General features: G+C 36.7%; 2 protein-coding genes across 3 annotated transcripts; one reads left to right on the top strand and one right to left on the bottom strand.

Annotated features, from left to right (window-relative positions):
• The first annotated feature begins 325 nt into the window (after nt 1-325).
• LOC120079727 (BRAP2 RING ZnF UBP domain-containing protein 1) lies at nt 326-9,454 on the top strand. The gene is made up of 11 exons (XM_039034071.1): nt 326-720; nt 1,201-1,309; nt 1,395-1,509; nt 1,621-1,718; nt 6,340-6,446; nt 6,564-6,813; nt 7,065-7,118; nt 7,889-8,032; nt 8,145-8,209; nt 8,823-8,877; nt 8,965-9,454. The coding sequence occupies exons 1-11, from the start codon at nt 410-412 to the stop codon at nt 9,118-9,120; spliced, it is 1,464 nt and encodes a 487-aa protein (XP_038889999.1). The 5' UTR covers nt 326-409; the 3' UTR covers nt 9,121-9,454.
• Nucleotides 9,455-10,483: 1,029 nt separating this feature from the next.
• Nucleotides 10,484-22,163, bottom strand: LOC120079780 (topless-related protein 4-like). Of its 2 annotated transcripts, none has more exons than XM_039034163.1 (26): nt 21,970-22,163; nt 21,704-21,824; nt 21,413-21,592; nt 21,192-21,305; nt 20,933-21,091; nt 20,641-20,818; nt 20,400-20,523; nt 19,928-20,043; nt 18,078-18,246; nt 17,841-17,950; nt 17,672-17,741; nt 17,462-17,535; nt 17,220-17,315; nt 17,041-17,136; nt 14,721-14,848; nt 14,375-14,609; nt 14,123-14,287; nt 13,947-14,039; nt 13,613-13,759; nt 12,925-13,035; nt 12,660-12,839; nt 12,079-12,207; nt 11,887-11,982; nt 11,557-11,745; nt 11,297-11,463; nt 10,484-11,177 (listed from the first exon to the last, which is right to left on the bottom strand). In XM_039034163.1, the coding sequence occupies exons 2-26, from the start codon at nt 21,781-21,783 to the stop codon at nt 10,979-10,981; spliced, it is 3,405 nt and encodes a 1,134-aa protein (XP_038890091.1). In that variant the 5' UTR covers nt 21,784-21,824; nt 21,970-22,163; the 3' UTR covers nt 10,484-10,978. The 2 variants fall into 2 exon arrangements, with proteins under 2 accessions (XP_038890091.1, XP_038890092.1); XM_039034164.1 differs by having other exon boundaries at nt 19,928-20,040; nt 21,970-22,162.
• Between the last annotated feature and the right edge of the window lie 1,446 nt (nt 22,164-23,609).

The following is a 23,609-nucleotide window of genomic DNA, read 5'->3' as shown; positions in this document are numbered from 1 at the left end:
ATCGAGGATTCTCCACCTTGTTCAGAGGGGGTCTCTACGAACTCTAATACCATAAGGTAAATAGGCATCTCTAAACGTCCATTAATATTTATAAAAAGAAAATTGATAAAAAATATTTAAATTTACAAAGAAGTATTTCATGATTTTACTAGAGTGATAATTGGCGGTTCAAATTTCCTACATTCATATGGGGTTTCTTCTTGTTATTTTTTTTTATTTTTGTTACATTTTATCTATATTTCTAAGACAATAAGAAAATGAAAAGGTTGATTACATGGATATTTTATTAATACGGGTAAACATGTAATATACTAATTATGTGATGTTTATAAATTCACCCAAGTCCGGCCACCGTGCCTTTTAAATTCTCCCTCAGTTGTAGAACCGACTCCACGACGGAGCCGTCGTCATGTTTTTCCTGCAAGTTCATTCAGTGGACACCGATCACCCTATCACTATCGAAATTTCGCCGGACGAAACTTCAACCACCAGCACCATTTCTCAACGAAACAGTACAGCTTCTCACTCCCACACGAAATTTAGCGAACGTAGAGGTATTGTTCACTTATTCCGGAGCATATCGAAATCATCGCTCCCGAACCCTAGCTCTCAATCCACGATCCTCTTTGTTGTTGCTGTTCCAAACTATCTATCATACGATGATTTCGTCACCGTCTGTGGCTCTCGCATCAACCATGTCTCCGAGCTTCTCTTCATCAGGTAACCCTTGATATTGCTTGTATTTTCGTTCTTTTTTTCTTGGTATCCGATGAATCGAATTCTACTGACTGATAACAATATCGAGCTGAGCGTTCTTGATTTACTTGGTATTATGATACAAACATACCTCAATTCTGGAGAAGGTTTTTATTATTTATTTTTATTTTTATGTTGAATTATGAATAATAAGGCCAATGGATTATGAGCCTCAAGACTTGAAATCTTTTATTTTCTAGATTCTTTCCTTGAGTTCTTTTGGCAATCACGAAGCGTAATTGAGTCATTGAGTGTGAATTTACGATTGCTGTTACGTTAGAATTCTCTTGGGAATTTATTGTTCTTCTTGTATGCATTGGATGAAACTGTCACTGTGTTAAAGGCGATCATTGGAGTTAGGCTATTGTCTGAGTTTAATCTGCATATGGTAGAAGGGTGGTTGGTAGCCGTTTTGATAGCTTCTCGTGTCGATGGAATTTTTAGGAACGATGGTGTGGAAGAACGATACAGTGTTTTGATTAAGCTCGAAAATCAAATGGATGCTGATGGGTTTTTTGGCACTTTGAATGGCAAGAAGTTTTCTCCTTCTGAGGTACGAGAACTGCAATTTCGGTTGTTCATTTGATTTAATGGAAACATGCTCATATAATATTGCCGCATATATTATTCATTTTTAGGCTGAGGTATGTCATATTCTGTTTCTGATGTCTGTCGAGTACACAGAATCAGCAGAGGTAGCTGGGTCACCTCCGGATGGATGTACTGAATTGCCTACTTGCCCTGTTTGTCTGGGTGAGTCAAGTGTTTCTGTTTCTCCTCTCTTGATGGATGTTTGATTTATTTTGCTTAGTTCAGAATTCTGATCGGCGAATTCTTCTAACCTAATCTACATTTGAATGTTAGAGAGATTTGATCCTGATACTAGTGGGATAATTCACACACTATGTGATCATTCATTTCACTGCCTCTGCATTTCAAAATGGACTTCTTTATCTTGTCAGGTGAATACATACTCTGTTCTCTTCTATTATATTTTTGTACTAGTTTTTTTACCTATGAACTCTCGCTTGACCAAGAGCCTTTATGATTAAAACTTGTTTTTCTCATTCTATGTTTTAAATAACTGCATAAATTCCCACAGAACGTCCTTTTTTTCTGGATTGAGGCCAGTTTGTATTTATCCGCTAGGTCTTATTCTTTGGATTAGAGCTCAATTTTGTATCGTTAGTCATTATGGCTTCTTTGCTAGGTTGGGGGCAGCTAGTTTGGGAACAGTGAGATTAGCTATGACGTCAGGTGAATCAATCACGATAGAGGGAATTTTTCTCTCATTGATGCGGCAAAGACTTTTTTCGTCTTTAGTCAAGATGATAAAAGAAAGATAAATAAAGGGAGGATTGAACCACTTTAATAGCTTTTTCTCTTTCTTGCTTCTTGTTTCATAGAACGCGTAGTTCCTTGTATTATCAGATTTTCTACCTAGGGTTGAGAAATGGTTTAAACACCAATTCCACAGGTAAAGGGTTTGGTATGTAAGTAAATAGGCTTGATTTTCCTGGAATCCTACCAAGATTTTCTAATAAACCAAGGGAAGTTATTTGTATATATAGTCTGAAAAGATGGATTCAAAAGAGACCCGGATCAATTACTTGAAATTATGGAAATGATGACTCCAAAAACGACCGGTTTGTGGTGTCCGGTCCGTCCTTTCTAGGCCTTTTGACCATTAAAGATTCATTAACCATTTAGCCAAATATGCACATCCTTAAGAGCCATTGCTCAAGAAGAGCCTTCCAAACTCGATTATCCCACTGTAGAGTAGGAGGTTGTTACCGCCTTCTGCCTAATAAATAGTTGCTGTGAAATTACACCACAACTGAAAGAGGACTCGCCATAGTACATTATGTACAGAAGTTTCGGCTAGATTAGGCACAAAATCGTCTATATGGACCACTAGGCCTTGCAAAAGCGGGGGTGCTACTGGTCGGGCATGCGAGACAACGTTGTTGAGTATGTGAAGATGTGCCTCGTGTGTCAACAGGACAAGGTCGAGCGGGAGACTCCTGAGGCTCATGGAGTCATAGCCTATACCACAAAGACCATGGGAGAGTGTCTCCATAGATTTTTTCGNNNGCAGGAGTATGGGTCTTGATCGTGTGGACCGACTCACAAACAAAAAGAAAGATGCAAATTTTTTGCAACGAAACCACTCAGATCTTTTTCGATAATATCTTCATTGCATGGAATGCCACACTCAATTGTCAGCGACAAAGGACTCGGTCTTTATTAGCTATTTCTAGCAGGAGCTCTTTTGTTTACAAGGGACACAATTTAACATGAGTACAGCTTTCCACCCCCATACCGAGGTGGTTAACCGATGCTTAAAGAACTACCTGGGATGCTTTACAAGCAATAGACCAAGGGAATGGGTACGCGTTGGTTACCATGGGCAGAATAGTGGTACAATACCACTTATCATTCGGCAACCAAACAAAGACCGTTTGAAGTGGTATATGGGTGCCCACGACCTCACATTATGTCCTCGTCCTATACTCATGAGTCCGTACAACAAAGTGCATCAAGTTGATTGCAACTTCCGCTAGGGATTATGTTTTGCAACTTTGAAAAGATACTTTGCATGGAGCTCTGGCCCAGACAAGAAGTAGATAAATATCGATCTAAACGAGAATTTTCTGTGTTACATGGAAAAGTTCAAGGTTGTCTATGCCTTAAAAGAGAAAAAGATCACCATCACCAGCATATATCTTACCGGTGATGCGAAGGAGAACCCGGATGGAGCCGGACGGACGGCCGTCAATCGAAAGCTCAAAAAGGAAGTGAAGGATCAGTTCCTCCCATGCAATGTGGCATGGCTCGCTCCTGACTCATTGAGGAAGGGGCACGGTAAGAGATTATGTTAAGGACCCTAAAGCAAGCTATTGAATTTGTCCTAACCAAAGAAAGTCGATCTATCGATTACGTTCATCTCATAAAGATGTTCCTTTTCACTCTTAAATGAAAGCTAAACTAAACAACAATAACATCGAGTTTCCGCTGTAGCAGTAAAGAAGAAGGAAATTTTTGCTGCTAAAATCAGAGTTGATTCAATACCGAAGGAGTGAACTTCACTAGAAAGGTTATAGAAGTGCATAACTTTTTTCTATAAAATGAAAGAAATTCCAAAGGGTTTTCATAGTATATAGAACGCCCGCTTACTCCCATCTCCTCTTACTTACGCATTTCCAAGAAAATCATGATCCCATCTCGATCAATTTCACATTGATCAGGGCTTTAGTTCGAATCTCCAGACCACTTTCTTCAACCGCCCCTGTTCCAACAGCTAGAGATAATCAAAGTTCAGGTTCTTCCTCTTCATTAGCCAATTCCCAACTTCTTTGCCACCTTAATATCAAGGAAGCCCACCCCAATATCATGAATGCAGAACGTTGACTGTAACAATCGTGATGCTGTCGTGTAAGAGAAAGGTTCTTCCTCTTCATTAGCCAATTCCCAACTGCTTTGCCACCTTAATATCAAGGAAGCCCACCCCAATATCATGAATGCAGAACGTTGACTGTAACAATCGTGATGCTGTCGTGTAAGAGAAAGACAAAAAGAAATGAAGCTGCTTCAATATCATTTTATCAAGGGTGAGGTTTGGAACCCAGTCACTTTACACCTAATGGGAGTCATGGAATAGCATAACTATTCTCAATTGAAGAAAAAAGAAATGAATTGAATAAGAACTCTCATTGACCTACTTAACTCAGTGGTTAAAGTCTTCTATATGGCATCGGTTCACGATCCAATAGTAGGGAAGCCCGCCCGCGGGCGGAGGTTCTTGCTCCAAGACCAAGACGCGTTTGGAAGAACGGGCGGGCATTTCCATCCATTTCTATAGAGCAAAGGGGAAGCTTGCAAAGCTTTCTCGACGTTTTAGAAGGGAGACGGGGCTTTTATCCCAAACATCTCCTTACTACACACACAAACAAAAAATAGAAAGCATTGCACCCTATTAGGTTGATAGGGAAAACTAAGGCCTTACTTTTATATATAAAGGGTGCTCTAGGGCTTTGCTAATAGTTTCGAAAGCCAAGGGCTTGAAAGCTTACATTATTATGATAATTTGGAAAAGAGGAAAGGTGTTGCTTTGGAATGTGGTCTAGGTCTATGACACCAAGTAGCCAGCAATCGAAGAATGTGCCAAAAAGCCTTCTTCTAACTAGTTGATGGAGTTGGAGTCTTCTTCAAAGAGTTTTTTTTCGCATTTGGACAGCAACAACCCTCCACCTGCTTACGTAGGCACTGAAACTTTCATCACCTTTCTAACTTAAGAGCCTCGAGATCAGATCTCTTTGGTTTGACATCTAAGTTGTAGGAGTACTGATCAACGACCATTTGAGATAATTGCTCAAACAAGGCTAACTTAGAATGATCTAGTGATGTAAACCATTTCAGTGCAGGGCCTGTAAAACTCTTCTGGAACAATCGGATGACAGCCCCTTCGTCTTTCTCTAAAGGGCAGACATCGGCACAATAGGCTTGTTGATGAGAGATGGGACAACGTTTTCTGTTGTCTTTTTTTGAATTCCTTTTCACCAGGTGTGAATCAAGATAAAGGGAAAAATCCCATAATTTGGTGGTTCCTAAAATCCTCAATTTTCATTTATCCGCATACTCGTACATCCCTATTGGGGGAATGGGATTTGCTCGTAAGTTATAGGGGCGAGGTGGTTGGAGGTGAGCTAAAGTGGAATGATGGAGATTGGATGGCCTGGAAAGCTGGATAGGGTTTGGGGCGAGTTGTGGGCTACATTAGATATGGGTTGAAATGGCAAGAGTTGAGATAACGATGATGTTTGGGAAGAAGTAGACCCGATGGTGCCGAGAATCAAGGAATGACAAAGTACTCCTTTCCTTATGGGGCTCATGGAGTAGCGAATTTCGAAAGAGGGGCCAAAGAAATATGAACATTTCGGGGCCCAGTTTCTGCATCATGATCCACCTAATATAGGTATTGGGACTGGCATATGGATTTTGAGAATGAATTGTTGGGAGGGGACTGATGTGGATTTATGAAGGCGGATATGGGAGAACTAATGTTCAGAGGATTGTAGGAAAACGAAGGAGCTACTTGGGATTGGAGGAATGCCGAACGCATTGCAGACATGCCGGTGGATATGGTTATCTTTTTATATGCTCTTTTATATTCTTTCAGGAAAGTGTTTATTCTTGTTAAAAAAGATCCTGCTAAACCTGAAAAAGACTGGTGATGCAGGAGCCCCGGTGATTGTTGTGAGCACTTCTTAATTCCTAAATCTAAAAAAAAATTGTGATTGAAATGTCAATGAATTTATCTTTACGTGACCTTTTGACCTTCTCATGATATGACATAGAACAATAGCTATATCTTACTGAATCTGATTCTTATTTTTTGTTTTCTTTTTTTCTTTTTTTCTTTTCGGAACAATTAATAGTCTGAAATACAAAAATTACGTTTGTATGAGTTCTATCTGGTTGTGCTCTTCAAGGGAAGCCTCTTAGAATTGGTCAGTTTGCTTGAAAATCGAAAATATTATATTGGAAGATCACACCATCTTTCTATTTTTGGCAAGTCATCAGGTCTGTCGATTCTGTCAGCAACAGGATGAGAAACAAGCATGCTTCATTTGTGGAACTGTGGAGAATCTTTGGGTGTGCGTGATATGTGGCTTTCTTGGATGTGGAAGGTTGCTAACATTTCCTTCTCTTCTTATATATTCTAAGTTGACATATTCAAGAAGACTGCTATCAGCAAAATACTTCCTGACATTAGTTACTGCCTGTTTGCATCACGTTGATCTTAGGTATAAGGAAGGGCATGCAATCAGGCATTGGAAGAATATGCATCACTGCTATTCTCTTGATTTAAGAACACAACAAATTTGGGATTATGTTGGTGACACTTATGTTCATCGCTTGAACCAGTCTAAAGTTGATTGTAAGTTTGGAGAGATGAATTCGCACTGCATGTCACATGAAGGAGAGTGTGGAACTTGTGAATTCAATGAAGACTCCGGAATCAATGAGGCCCTATATAGCAGTAAAGTTGAAGCAGTATGGTTTTCCAACAAAATTCTTTGGCGAATATATATCATGAATTCTATTTTTTACTAGTCTGTAGACATGTTTCTGTTACGCAATTATGGTCCGAGAACTGTATGGACTTAGGGCCATAAATTTAATCCATGTGATATTCTGAAGGTTTAAAGGTTGGATAATATAAATTATCGGCCTTAGCATTTAGTATATTAATCACATTATCCATACAAGAATTGCTTATTCTCAATTCTTATATTTCCAAACAGATTGTGGATGAGTATAATCGGCTTCTTGCAACTCAGCTGGAAACTCAGAGACAAGTATGCCATCTTATTCCCTACTTTAGATTAGGCTTCTCTAATTTTATCTTGCACCTTATTGTTTGCATGTTATTTTTGTTAAGTAGTTCTTGATGCTTTCAAAACTCTTTGGCTCCCAATATTAGTTCATGTGAAAACATTATAATATTTCAGATTTATCTGAGAATTTTTTTTCTTCTGAAGTGAAAGTTGAATATTTGACAGCATTGATCTTTTTAGTTCTTGGTATTTTATAATTGCAATGGACAGACGTAACTCTTGGTATATGATGAGACAAGACAAACTTCGACCACAAATGCTGAAATATGAATGGCTCTTTGTAATTGAACCTGACTCCAGCAATGCACAAGTATCCAAGCCTTCAAAACTTGGCTTACTCGAGCAAGTTAGCATTGGATCTTTCATGAATCAGTATTTTGGTTTAAAGTTGGTCAGATATGGGCGTTTCTAAATTGAACAGTAACATGTTTCAGACCTTCCAAGTCACTGTCCTATAGCATGCCACTTTGAACCATGCTATCGTGGTTTCGAGCATCTTTTGTATGAACTGTTATCCTAGATCAACATTTTGCATATCCGTGTAATATATTTATGAATTTCTTATTAAGTTGCTTGAAGTAGAAACTAAAAAGTAAATAAACGGTTGTGCTTATTACTTAAGTTTGACCAATTTCCATCATTGGTTTTTTCTTTTCAGCTCTAATTAAGCATTCGCATATGCACATGCACATGCACATCGGTGATCAATTGTTTTACTTTTGTTTCGACAGTATTATGAATCTCTGCTGGCAGAGGCCAAAAGCAAAAAGGAAGTTTCTATTTCTGAAGCAGTGGAAGAGGCTTTAATATCCAAGACTCAGGACATTCAAGACAAACTTGAAAAATGTGTCAAGGAGAAAAACATTGTTTCCGACGTACGTTGTAGTTCAGATGATCACATGTTTCTATGGCCAAGGACACTGATCTTTTTTCTCTTCATCTGTGCCATACAATCATGTGTTTTTCTAAATACTTTTCCTCCTCTAGGTAAATCAGAAGCTCATCAAGAATCAAGAAATATGGCTGGCTAAAGCAAAGCAAATTGAAGAAAGGTACATGATCTTAGTCCTTGATTTGAAGGATTTATACGATACCTTGTCTGATAGTATTATATGAAGATGATGACACACATGATCAGTTCTTGTGAACTTAGTATAAGAAATTAAGTTGGTGTATTCCAACCTCTTTTAGTCCACAATTTCCTTTGCTGCAGCGACCTTTGCTTTTCCACGACACATGATATTAGCATATATTTGGGAATGATAATAGCGTGAGATGTGGAATTTCATGGGAGTCTGCACTGGGTGAGAGAACTAACGTTGGGAGTCTTGGTTCACCTTCTGCTTATTGAATAATAGTTTTCCAGCGTTGATACTCAAGTATGGTGTCACTCATTAGTATGGAATGATTATGATACTATTTGGGACGCTTTTGGTTGGTTATCGGTGTGTCCGAACAACATTATCAATACCTTGCACTTCTTTTGGTGGGTCATTCTTTTGGTGTTTTAAAAAAGATGATTTGGCTAGCCGTTATGCTTGCATTCTTTTGGATTCTTTGGGGGTTTTCCTATTTTGTTTATCAATGAAATGTTTTTTATAAAAAAAAGAAAAAAAAAAGTTTGGTGTCAAGTTCTCACCTTTGTAATTACACTTTGTATGACAGAGAACTCGCTTTGTTGAAGTTGAGGAATGAGAAAATACATGATTTGGAAGAACAGGTAGTGACATTTACACCATGCTGAATGCTCTTATGTATTCCATGTCTCACTAATAGCACTTGGCTATGTTTGATTATGATGTTACAGATTAGAGATCTTACAGTCTACATTGAAGCTCAAAAGACACTCAACAACATTACGGATTCAGATGACATAAAAGGTGGAACACTCTTGCCTGTACCTGCAAAAGAATCGTCACCCAGCAACGGCAGAAAGAAGAAGGGTAGCCGAAGGCGGAATTAGAGAGAGAGAGAGGCGCTTGTTCTTGTATTCACTCACTCAGGTTCTGCTTGTAAACAGTTTGCTTATAAAGGGGGAAATTCTTTCTTTGATCCATGATCTTCCTGCAAAAAATCTATATGATTTGTTGTCTCGTGTAAAGCAAAAAGGTATATATTGTATACACCATGTCAATAGGGAGTATTAGTTCAACATGGGGCGGGATTTGAACCTCATTTCTTTTGATCGAGAATATACATTTTTATGCTAGTTGAACTATACTCACTTTGGCAGTAACAGTATTGAAGTGTATATATATATATATATATATATATGTGACACACATACATTAGGCTCTCGTTTTATCTTTTTTTAAAAAAATGAGATGCATATTTTTATGTCAATTGAGCTATGCTCACCTTATGTGCGTCATGCATTTCTCCTAATTGTTTTATAGTTTGTCATGTGGCAAATCTTTTTTACTTCTTTGAGATGCTTCCTAGTATTGTTCTTATCCTCATCTCATTTATTTGGTTGTTAACAATTATCATTGTTTTTAAAATGCAACTTTTTTGTTTGACAATTTCTCGGGTTTGGTTTTATGACCAGAAGGAGGTGTTATTAAAGCCGGTTGATTTAAAGTGTCATCTATCTATGCTATTGTTTAAAAGGTACTATTTATTTAATGTTTCAAAAGAGTGCACTCATCTAATTTGAGAAACATCACATAAAGCAGCATAGTTTGATAGTTCTTTCCTTTGAAATTGAAAGTTTAAATCTCATGTCTACATTTAAGCGTGAAGTTTAAAGTTCCTTGTATTTTATACTCAAGACGTGTTATCTATTTGATATCAACCAGGTTAGTTTAATATATAAAAAAAGTGTCCACTATGCTAAAATGGATATTATTTTATCTTATACGATATATTATACTTTGTAGATTAAATAAAGTATAGTTTTTAAATCCTACTTTTTAACATCATTATACGATTGCCCTTTTTTTGGGGGCGGAGGGGAGGGAGTGAAGTGTAAAATTACGTACTATAATTCTGAGAGTAACTTTTTTGCATGAGGCAGATGAGAGGTACGTGTGAGAATTCATTGATGAAGTGAGGGGAAGGGTTAATTGAAAAGAGTTAGGGTTTTTTCTTTAGGATATTACTTTTGAAATAGTTACTAAGATTCGTTGACATGGTTAGCCTCTTTACTATCACGATCGACAAAGTGTCTACTGCAACAACTTTCATCCCAACTGTTCTTGAAGTTGAAATCATTTTGAGTCACAACCTATAATCGACGGATGTCGGATAGTATGAGAACAAGTGCAAAATAGAGATGATGAAAAATGGATGTTGGAATAAAGTTATAAGGCAAACATGCTAAACAATGACGGACAAAGTAATTTGAAAATGAAGAGAAGATATAAATGTTAATGTACAAACAGATGGTCAAATTAGCCAGTGGAAATCGATGCTATAGAGAAATTGAAACCCTCAGAAAAATTAACATCAGATTGTTATCTACTCATATTTCTCACAAAAGACTAGAGAACAAAAATAAAAAGAAAAAAAAATTAATGAAAAAATTAACTATTGCGAAATTATGAATCTCACGACAGCACAGTTGATACAACAAAAATCGATTTCTTCGATTGTCAGCCATCATCAACCTTCCTTCACGTCTTGTGTCCGCCCCTACAATGCCGTCTTGCTTGTCATCTCTGAGTCTTCGTGGACGAGAACCAACTGCACAACACCACGGTTTGCTACAATGCCACATGCGACAAGCTGCCAGCATGTTTGATTCAGGTATCCTACATCTACATAATCTAATACGGCAATTTGCCTTCCGTTCTAATCACAAACATCTCCTATGGTCGACATCACCGTTGAGGTTGATCGGGACCTGCAGCACCCGAAGCAGTGCTTGGCCCGGCACCATTTTCAACTGGAGGAGACGTCCCCCATTTACCTTCCGACTCTGATGGTTCGAGTACGTGGACACCACCATCTGACAGTCCCAATGCAAACTGGTTGGGTTCGGATGGATGTGCGGCGATAACCAAAGGATGTACCCTCAAGCTGTGCTCATAAATTAACACAATGGAATATATTAGAAAGAATGAAAATTGAAGAACTACGTAGTTGCACATAGCAAGTACACGAGGAGTGAGTTGATCTTATAAAATGAAGAAACACACCTTGGATTCGGAGGCAAGTAAGCGTTCGGATTTATTCGACATCTTAATCGAAGAGTCGAAGCAGTAAGAACACCTACGCTTCCATCTTCAAAACTGACATAGATTGACTGACTATCACAAGAAAAAGTGGCATGTGTGATTGGACCACTGGCTTCTCGTGGGAGCCACTGTTGAAGAAAGACAATACAAATTACAAATTACAAAAAAGAAAAACATGCTCTTGATTCTTGAATATGGCATTGTTCTGCACACTATTTTACCTGCTTAAGGCATTCCAATTTTGGTGCTTCGTATATAGCTATCTGAGTTTCATGAATGGCCAACAAGTGTATCTGGTCTATGTGAAATTGAACACGCGTATCTGCGAGAGGAGCAGTCGTTCGACTGCTTGGAATCTGTAAGAATTTGTTGACCTGTTTCTCCCATCCATCAGCGCTCCAGACGCACAGCTACAAGAAATAATAACGATTATAATACGTAAACACAAATAAAGGATGAAGCAAAGGAGCCATGCAACTCAATAACTCCAAACACAAAATAGATAAAAGCAACAAAAGTTTAAATAAAAAAGCTAAGAACAGAGTTCAAACCTGAGAGTCAGCTCCCGAAGATACAAGAACATTTAGTTGATTCGAGAAGGCGAGCCCAGTTATTCTTTTCTGGTGACCTTTTAACTTGGTTTTCACCTGCATTATGAAAGCTAATGATTATCAAAGACCCGAACTCCAATTTGAATTAAGCTATACTTGCAAACTAAAAAGACCAATCTAACGGAATTTGACCTCGTCAACTCGAACATTATAAATCTGAATTGAAGAGTCCTCCATGCCTATAGCAATAATATTGTTATCCTGGGGATGGAATGCCAAAAATGTTGCTGCTGGTGGTGGGGGCATGAATGTTGTCATTGTCTGTATTGAGAAACACATTTAAGAACCGAAATACATAAAAAATGCAATTCATCAAAGTCATGGCATAGTTCAATATCTACCCACAGCTCCTCCACGTAAGGACATTTTCTTTAAAAAAATTCCGACCACAGTGATGGCCAAGTAAAACCAGCAGATAACATGAGATTGTTAGAACTGTTGGAATATCCAACATTCAGATAATTACAATAACATCTAGTACTTGAAATATTTGGCATGCATTTATTACCTGAAATATTTAGTTTTTCATCCCAAAATAAGTTGTAAATAAATTTATTTGAACATATTAGTTTTGTGATTACGTAAGCCAATCATGATTAAACACCGGCAACTTCCAATATAAGCCTAAATTCAACAACCCAGTTACAAACATATGTAAACCCCCAGAGAGAGAGAGACAATGGTAGGTTATGTAATATGATACAAGAAACTACCTTAAACGTCATCATATTGAATAGGGATATTTTCCCCCCTGAGGCAGACATAACATAAGAGTCATTCTTTGAAAGTGCGAAGCATGGGACAGCATCTTCTGGATTTGTATCACTTATATCGTTGGTCATCAATATTCCACTCGGTGGTTGCCATAACTGTGGTGCTACGCTAGCAGTGGCCTGCACGCAACATTATTTCATAAATAGAGGAGTTCTAGGAATGAATCATCATAACATTCATCTTACATGATTAATAAATATATACCTTCACTGTCACATTTCGATCATTTCTCTGCCATCTCCATAATTTATGTACAGCATTAGAAGCTAATGCCAATATTGCAAGGCCTGAATTTGTATAAATCAACCTAGAAACCTGAAATAGCTATCAATGTATCACAACATAATTGCAAAACAAGATAAATGCGCTTCACTAAAGAAATTAATCCATTGAAATTTGTTTGTAATATTGTTCATTTAATACAGCAACCCACTTGCCCTTCAAAAGGGAATTCTAAAACCATTCTGACAAATCATATTAAAAGATATGATGATATTCAAGGAATAAATGCGATCATATTAAATTTACTTCCTACTATCACTTTATTGTGAACTTTTCAAAAACAAAACAAAACACACAAAAAAAAAAAAAAAATGGTCTCTACTAGCAATTTTTGGGATCATATTCATATCGTGTCTTTATAAGATTATTATTATTATTCTACTAACTTTGATAAAAATTAATTTCAAACTAATAATAAAAGTCAAGACTAATTTTAAGACCTATGAGAAGTATATAGACCAAATTTGAACATTTGAAAGTAAACAAATAAAATAGAATGAGATTCAAAATACAGGAACAAAATGGTAATTCAACTTATGTGTGATTATACAAATATTTAGTAATTAAAAATTTTGGCAAAAGAAATGAAGCTTCTGAGCAAGACTCGTACCCTTGAAGCTGTTAGATTATCGGGAAGCCTTAAGGAACGACATTGAGTTGGTTCGTTGATTTCTGTAAGTTTCCAGATCCTAGATTTATCCACTGATTCATCAGCAATTCTGGGTTTTACATCAGCCAAACTTCGACTATCATTGTTCTGAAATTGTCAGTAAAAGAAAGGGTATGTCACGAATTATCACACTGCTTATGAGTGTCAACCATGTACTCGTCCCATATCCAATAAAGAACCATAACAAACATCTTTGATAGACAGAACTTATGAACAAGAGTAACAGTAATACCAACTCGAATCGGTTTAACTAGATCATCAAGACGACACTTACAATTCCAACCATGGCTGCAACAGGGGCAGTCCGATCTCCAATGCTCATACCAACAGTCACAGTAGTAGGGCCAAATGAACCTACTGGTGGAGCCTAAAGGAAAATAATTGAATAAAATCACAGCTGGAGGAAAGATAAAGTAAACAAAGCATTATGTAATATTTGAAATATTATACCTTCACAACAGCAGCAGAAGCAACTCTAGAAGCATCGAATGTACGATTTTCAACTGTTCGGAGCATCCTAATTCCCTCTGCATTCGCTAGAATCTTGATACCATTATCATTGGTTGAAACAGCCAATAGTACCCCATCCTTGTTAAATCTTATACAGGGGGATGCCTGTAGATTTTGGAAATCAAAATAATGAGCTTACTGCAAGCATATTATTTGGGTCAGTACAAAAATGATGATCATATCATGACTAACCGGCAATCCACCATCTGCATCAATACTTGTTAAAAGATTTACACTATCCATATCCCAGAATTTAACAGAGAAATCATCACCAGCAGCCAAGAAACGATTTTTGGTGGTATCAAATTGGACAACACCCACTGATCGCTTGCCAAGACCTTGATATGTACGCTTTACAGCTCCTTCACTTTCATTCCACTCAACCAAGTACGATTCTCCTTCCTTATTTGTCCCACAAGAAAACAACCTATAGGATGAATAAGAATGAATAAATATTGTAGAATAACTAACTGGAAGGATAACATTGTATTATTTTGATTTGAAAATGTCCATAATAGTAAAGTATTAACATATAGACCTTGTTCCATCAGCACTATATGCCATTGTAGTAGATGAGTGGCCTGGTGCATCATAGTCAACTCTTGAGCCCATGTTATCATATAACCATGCCTTTATTTTTCCATCAGCTGCTGTTGAGAAGATAAACTAGAAAGAAAAGAAGTTGAGAATAAAAAATCACAATACTAAAATATGCCTACCCTAATATACAACAAAAAGGCTGTTTCCATAGGAAGGTACAGACAAATATAGAATTCGAAATAGCTATTAAAAGTTATGCATACATGATACACCTAACTCGACAAAGAAAACGGTCGACACACACATGGTTATTTCTCTAAAACCAAGCCCACAACCCCCCCTCTTCAAGAAAAGGGGACCAAGTATAATGTTTCCTAAAAGAGTAGAAGCCTTAATCTTAACCAAAGCCAAACATCACTGCGCACCCTCTCCATCCGTCTAAACACTCTTGTTATTTCTCTCTCCATAAAACTCATAACAAAGCACACACCTCAACATCTCAAAGAGAGTGCCCTTCTATCCCTACAAGGCGAATGAAGGACGAACTCCCTGATCAAGCCACTGACACTCTTTTGAGGAGCCAATATATAACCCCCTTCTCTTCATTCCTTAGACAAAAAATAAATAAATACTACAAACAAAAATGCCTTAGACAGGGTGATCCCCACAATCCTTGTGATTATTGATGTCCTTTAGCAGGTCAGTTTCCATTGAGACAGACAGGAGTCTCCTTCAAAGCCTTTTGTGTGGGTGGGAAAGAAGTCCATTGCTGATGAAAGAAAGTCTCTCGTTCAATAGTGCAAGCCCGAAGCAAGATCCCAACAAAGGATAAGAAAGAAGTTGCTACACCTGTTTATTAGAATGTTCCTTAGTCAGACCATCGAAGATGATCAAAATGATCTTTTTAAGGACAACCTTAATCATCCGAGGGCTTTCAACGATCCTCTGCCATGCAAGACCTACTAGTTAACAAATGAAAGAGTGATCCTTTCATGATTAGGATTCTTGAGTTCATTATGAGTAATGCATCAAATGTATGTACGAGTAACAATGGTTTTCTTCACTGAATACATGAGAGATAGTGGGCGGGGTGCTCGCTGATCGGAAACCGTTCCCAACCTCATCTAGAAGAAGAGCGTACTATGGTGCTTAATCTGTCCATGTGGGCAAGCAAGCTGTAACGAATGGGAATCCACCTATCTTTGTTCCACATTCATTGACGTAATCTCATTGACTACCTGCTTCGAGTGCGACAAGGATGCAAGCAAAGAGAGATCCTTTCCTTTAATGGATGGGGCCTTATCTGAACTTGGCTCCACTCGGGGTGAGCTCTTAGCGATTAGTCAGTTCTCTTTTTGGGAGACTAGCATAGTGGTTTAGACGATGCCACACTTTCTTAATAAGTTTTCTAGCTGCCAGCCATATAGGGAACCCTGAAGTTACCTAACTCTCCCAAGGCCAAGAAGAGAAGTGCTTACCCACTGGAAGACAAGAAGAGCTAGCATCTCTCTTTCCTAAGGCATAAGGTAAAAAAGCGGCATCCAGGCCAATGGACTCAACACTTTGCCTAAGCAGGAGAAAATTAACATTGTCGATTCTACTCAAAAGGCTTTTCCCCAAGCAGCTGGAGCCGCAGTGGTGCATTTTGTACAAATATGCCTCAAGAGAGTTTGAATCATGTACCATAGAGATGTAATGTAACTTTGCTTCCCTTAACAATTTTTGTTGCTTTATGATGGAGAAGATATTGTTCCATCCTCCATTCTCAAAGATAGAGGTGTTTTGCGGACTACTACCTTTTTAGCTATTTTGGGGAACTTTTAAACGCTGAGGTTGTCTTAGTGGAGGTTTGGTCTCGACCTAAAAGTCTTGTACTTATCCTTTATATTGTATTCTAAATAGTTGGAGCCCTTTTCCGTTGTGTTCATAGCCCTTTATTGATTTATGTCGACATAGTTGATATCACTTCTTTTTTCTTCTTCTTTTTTTTTTTTTTTTCTTCCTTTTTCATATTACCTAGTTATATATCATTACTTTTGCTTTATGAAAGTTACTCACACTTCTACTAGAACTTTTGTGGAATTTTTTGATGTCCTCTTAGATAAATCCAGGTTACTAGGTCTGCCCATGGAATTTCACTACATGAATCATATCTAGAACTAGTTTCTAGAATTGAGAATTTTATTAGGATCAGTTTTCCAACTATGATACATTTTTTCCAATTAGGAAAACGGACAATTGTGACAAATCACTTAATGCTCCATTTCACCAAAAAAAAGGGGGTGGTCATAAATTGAAAATAGTGAGATTCATACTACCTGAATGTTCTCCTTGTGATGTGGACATATAGAATACACAGGTGCATCATGACCCTCAAAAGTAAACTGCTTAACTCCAGTGACTGCATCCCACACCTGCAAAGTATGAAAGAATAGTTATTAGTAAGAAACGTCCAACTTGTATGTGGAAGTCATCTAAAAGTCACTGAGAAACAAACCTTAATAACCCTATCTTCCCCACAGGTAACCAAGCATAGCTGCTTGTTTGGATATGAAAAGGCAAGATCATTGACACTGCCAACATGAGCCTCAATCTGTACTTAGAAATTAAAGAAGAAACGAAAGTCAACCACCAAAATTATCCAAACAAAATCAGGATTAAGCAGTTTTAGTTGAATACTGTGATTATATGGAAGTACTAAGTTAAAATTGATCGCGATTTCCCCCCCCCAACACAAACCTCTAAGTGGTTTCTTAATTCATCACCAGCCTGATAGGAATATATGTGCACAATATGCTTCGAATATGCAACACCTGGATGTTGAAAAGCAATCCAAACTAGTCAATTACCAATTTGTTTTTTTTTTAAAAATACATCTCTAACAAAACAACAGCTTCTCAAGAGTATCATTAGCACAAAGAAAAAACAAAAAACAAAAATTGAACTCACCAAAAAGAGTTCCATCAGGGCTCCACATTACACGATTGATTGATGCTGTATAATCACTGGCCAACGATGCCTAGAAGCAAACCAAAGAGTTCAGTATCTCAAAAGTCCATCTTCAGATATAAATTTAATAAGAAATGTTTCACGTAGCCCAATGCAACAGGAGCCAAACCTGTAGAGGCACTGAACATGCTGAAAGATCCCAAACTTTAAAATTTCTAATAGCAATCCTTTCACGGCCACCAACCTCCCAGATCATGACATCACCCACATTCGTTCCAACTGAATTCAAAAATACGTTGAAAGAAATGTGAGATATTCACTCTTATACAGATATCTACAAGTATAGTAAAGTTAACAACATAATAACAGAACTATTGATAGGCTTCTAAAACAAATTGGGACGTACCAAGTAGTATAGTTTGTTGTTGTGGATGGAAATCCATACTCTTGACAACTGAACCTTGACTCAAGGTCGTAACAACATTCTTAGGCAAGTCATCAGAGGAATAGGAGCTCTGCCCATGAACTTGGTTGGCGTATCCAACAGGAAGAATGTTTACCGGTAAATTATTAACCTGCAATAAACCATGTGGTTGTTCAAAACCAATGACATAAACCTTAATCCTAACTTTGAGTTTCATTATAATAGCGGGTAAAGAACATACATAGATAAGAAACTTAAGAATATTCCAAGATTCATCATCAATTCCAGAAATAACCAAAAGTATTGCTACAACCAACTTCTCGATGATAAAATATTTAAGAAAAAGAAAAGATCGAATTTAGAAGTGGAAGAAAAACTTTTTTAGGAGAAGAAGGCCCAGTGTTAACTGGAAACACACTTAACGAAAACAATAAGGTGGTAATACACTATCTTCTCTCATATGCTAAGGAAGAACCATTTGTAAAGGTGACGAAGGATATAGGGAAGAAATGGCCAAGAATGATAAAATCACAGATTCAAATGTTGATGAGAAAGAAAACCCCAATGGATTGAGTGAAAAAATCAATGAGGAAATTAATAGGGGACTTACAGGAGATATTTTCACTGACTGGCATAAGGTGCCCTTGGCATATCCAGAATTGACAGTTTATTTAAATGTCATCAATTCATTTCACTAGTCACTACAACAGTTTCTTGCTAAGAAGTGCAGACAAAGATCAGGAAAATCAGGCTAGCAAACACTGGGTATGACATGATTGGTTGTGGTTAAACTTCCATCCAAAATTTGAAGCTTGAAGTGAAAGTTCCCACAAGAAAATGAAAAACTCAATTTTTCCCTCCTACGCTGAATGGATAACACAAGAAGCATTCCCATTAACAGACATAAAAAAGTCATATTTCAAGGGAAGGTAGAGAATGTGGAAATTTCATTTAGTGTAAAAAGACTTTTAAGGAAACTAGAACCCATCAAAGCTGAAAGTAAAGTGAAAGAAAATATCCATGTCGTTATCCCAACAGACGTTTTACTATCACCAGAACTCATATGGTAAGGTAGTGGTTCCATCCATAATCGACAGGAACAAAGACAAAATGGAATTCCCCAAAGAGGCAGCAGAAATTTTTTTATGAAGTCAAGATTTCAATTTACGGACCAAATCTGAAAAGCACCCAACATGATAACCTTTCAAAAGGAGACATGTGTCTTATTTAACTTATGTAAAACTTCTTGGAGGATTAGATTGAATGGGAAATATCATGCTTTATTGATGAAGAGGCCAAAGCCTTTTATAGACAAAATACAAGAAGGCTCTCGCCAGCCACCTCTTCTTGCAAAAATCAAGATTCAAAGTGTGCTCCTCTGGTGATGTGGGATAAATAATTTAGACAATACTTTTGCAGCTAAGTGAATGGAAGAAATGCTCTTAATTGAATAGGATTCAGTCTTACTCTTAAGCTAGAAGGCCAATCTTGCTACATATAACATTTCTTAATTTTTAACATTTATTGTTCTACATGAGGTGAGACATTTCGGGATTTTTTTTTCCCTTTTTCTTTCCTTTTTTTTACAGGAGATAAGTGCTAAGACTTTCAATTAAAATGTAGAATGCGAAAGGGTGAGACATTTCGGGATTTTTTTTTTCCCTTTTTCTTTCCTTTTTTTTACAGGAGATAAGTGCTAAGACTTTCAATTAAAATGTAGAATGCGAAAGGGTGAAAGGCTATGCTCTGGGATGCATGCAAAACAGGAAAAGAGAGAGAGTTTTTAAGGGTAGAAAAATAAAAAGAAAGAAAAACAAGAAACCAAGCAGTACCTCTTCAGATAATCCAAATGGTCTTGCTCGCTTCAACACATGTTCAGAATCAGCTGTTTGATAGTCCATAGTTGGGTTATTGGTAGGAGGAGTTCTAGGTCGCTTTAAAATAGCTGCTAACATATTTCCATCAGAAATCACAGGGTGAGATTAGATCACAAGAAAAGAACTTGAGAGTAGAAAGAAGTGGACAACAAGGAAAATTAACAAGCATTTGATGACTTTGAAGACCAACTATCTCAATGAGAGGGGTTGATTAGTGTCGATTTAAATAATATTAGAAAATTCCACATTTTTTTGTTACACATATTCTTCACCTTGTTTATTCTAAGTTATTGATTATGCAATTGCACAAGAACAAAATATTACAAGTGCACATTCCATACATCTGCAGCATAACTAAATGCAAGAATGTAAACGTGTATATCCTCTCCACCTAGGTGAAAAAGGAAGAAGAAGATTCACATCCTACCCGCATTATTAGCTGCATTGAGACCAATAGCACCGGCAGAAGCTGCCGGATGAGGCACAGGGGATGGATTTGCCATCCATCCAGCTAAAGAAGTAGGAAGAGCAGCTGGTGTTGGCTGAAATGGCTACAAGCACACAAAGTGGACCAGCATTCAAACTTCAGAGGCCAAGAAACAATCTAATAGCTTGGAAATTCACAAAAAAGAGAGAGAGAGAGAAAAGCAATCTCCTCCTAAACTTACACCATGAGCACTCAAGGGAGGAAAGGCTGCAGCCTTCGGAACGGCCCCCATTAAAGGATTGGTCACAGGAGATGGAGCCCTGGCACCATTAGGTTGTCCACAACTATGGTCTACAAATAAGGTCTTTATGTCAGGGTTTGGCCTTGGATTCTTACAGAGCTGGTGCTGCCAATTTAAACTGCATTCTCAATTAGGAAAAAAAAATGTAATAATTAAATTCAGGTTTTAAAATTTTTTACAATTACCCAACCATAAAATAGTGAGACAACAAAAAGTCAGAATTAGTAGAGACCTCTGATTAATTAAAGTCCGTAATCTCGAGTTCTTCAAGGTTGGAAATTGAAGCTTATCACGAAAAAGTGGATTGGCTTCAATCAATTTTTTCAATTCAGCAAGCATTATACCCCTAGCAGACTTAGTGTCTCCATACTTCGATAACTGCTCATTATCTCTGTGCAAACATAACACAACGAATGAGATCTCATAACAATGATAGAACTGAAGTTCAGGAACAAAAAGTAATTTCCTTTCAAAATCAAGTAACCTCGTACCTGAAGTTATCCAAAGTCAATAACTGTGTAATTTCCTTGAAAAGCTCTTCATTAAATGCCGAAAACACTTTCAAATCCTTAACTAGAATATCCACAGCTTTTGCTCTATCCCGCCTACAATTTCATTCTATCCTTAGTAAAGTTGAGGCGAAGAAAGAAAAATGTCAAAATGAAAAAACAAAGCATCATAAATCAAATCCATAAAATTTCTTTTATTTTACTTGTCCAAAGCTTCAAGGTACTTCTGCTTCCGTATTTCAAAAAATATCTTCATGGAGTATCTATTATCATCAACCTTCGTAAAACCAGATAGATACTTCTCCACCTCTTCCCACTCGCCATTCGTAACCATATCCTCAAAATATCTCATGTTGAAGAAAAACCCCGACTCTTGCTCCAACCTCCACCAACACCCAAAATAAAAAGAAAATTAGCAACATCACCCAAATTAACAACAGAACATGCGAAAACATAGCAACGTGAAAAATCAGAGAAAAGAAATTTAAACATACTTATGAACCGTCTCCTTGAATTTCTCCTCGTCCAGAAACTGGAGTATGAGAAACACAAGCTCTCTGCTAAGCGAAGACATATTTATGTCTTCAATTTTGGAAACAAGAACCTCGACACGATCTAACCAAGCAGATCAATAACATTAGCAACATCAAACGCACAAGAAATATCACAACAACAATCATTATTTCCAATTGAAATCCCAACGAACATGTTGAAAATTACGAATTACATAAAACAATTAAAAAAAAAAAAAAAAAAAAACCTCCGCGAGATTTGGCAAGTCAGATCGGAAGTCCTTGAAAGGATGAAGACGAATACGACGAAGACTAAGAAATTTAAGAGAGTTTCAGTGCTTTTTCTCGCTCTAGTTTCTCTCCCAAGCTCGTCTGGTTGAAGCTTTTATACAAAAAAAGAAGAGAGGGTTAGGGATTTGGAAGAGAGAGAGAGAGAAATATGAAGCGAAGAAACAGAGGTAATCGGACAAATTAAATACCGCGACCGAGAACGAGATGATAAATAATAGTGTAATAAGTTTGCCAACTTATCCGTTGATAGGTTATGTGATAAAAAAGTGATAAGTAATTCTACTTATATTTGTCTTAAATAGCCTCGGACTTGCGTGTATCTTCGGCTGCATTTGCGGGATTTTCGAAGACTAGTCGCTGTAATTTCGCCCACCTAACTTTTCTAACTTAGCCCACTACCTAATTAAATTACGAAAATAGCCTTACATTCTCTCTCTCTTTTAGACCACCCATATATTTAATGAAACTTTTTTATTTTCTTTTATTCTCGTTAACCCATCTATAATATTTCACTCGCCATCTAAATTTGTTTGGGGTTAGAATTAAAACAAAACAATTAAATTTGTATTATTAGATGTTATTAACACGGATAACTGAATTAAATTATTACAATTTAGAAGTGTACTTGATCGAGTCGAGATGGTATATGACATCAATTATTAGTGTGTCCCTAATCTACTCTCTTTTTTTAGATCAACCATCTATGTAATAAAACTTTTTTATTTTCAGTTTTATTTTCTTTTTATTCAAAAGAGAGAATGACAAGACAAAAAAAAATATTTGACTTGCGAACTAAATTTGTTTGGTGTTAGAATTTAAAAAAAAAAAAAAAAGATTTGTGTTATTAGATGTTATTAAAATGGATAAGTGGATTAAATTATTATAATTTAGAAGTGTACTTGATTCAAGTGGAATAATAAATTGTCGAGGTGATATATGTCATTGATTATTCGTGTGTGTCTAATGCTCTGATGCTTAATTTAGTATAAATTGAAGTAGTTTCGAGTTTAGTGAGGGCAATGTCCATATCTACATATATGGAATGTATTCCACTATTTATAAAAATTTGGAAGAGACAACTATGTTACACTATAAACGCATACTCGAGTCTAGTAACACTCGTGGGCTCAAATTGAATGTAATTGAGTTAGGCCACATCAAATGCATGCATGACACGAGAATTGTAGCGCTCCCGTTCTAGTTGGGTTGACAATGAGAAAAATATACTACAACAGTATAAAAAAATATAATACCTCTATTCATTATTTGCCATAAAAATAGAATTTAAGAATTACCTAGAATATACAAAATAAATAAATATATTCCAACTAGTCAAAAGATTTTTATTTTGGTAATAATTTATTTTCATTTGTGTGGTCCATTTGAATTTTATTTTAAATCCGTCAAGTTGGTTTGAGATTAGTATATGTTTTTACGATTATATTGATAAATTTAACTAATTTTCTTTTTTTTTTTCAAAAATATAAAAAAAAAATAATGATGAATTTATTACACCGTCCAAAATATCTCTTATTTTATATCAGATAAAGAATTTAAATTCATTTATGGAACCCTTTAAAAAATCATTTTATTAAAC

The sequence above is a fragment of the Benincasa hispida genome, chromosome 6, assembly GCF_009727055.1.
Source record: "Benincasa hispida cultivar B227 chromosome 6, ASM972705v1, whole genome shotgun sequence".
Lineage (NCBI taxonomy): Eukaryota > Viridiplantae > Streptophyta > Magnoliopsida > Cucurbitales > Cucurbitaceae > Benincasa > Benincasa hispida.
The sequence above is the reverse complement of the archived record's forward strand: the minus strand, read 5'-3'. Positions and strand labels throughout refer to the sequence as shown.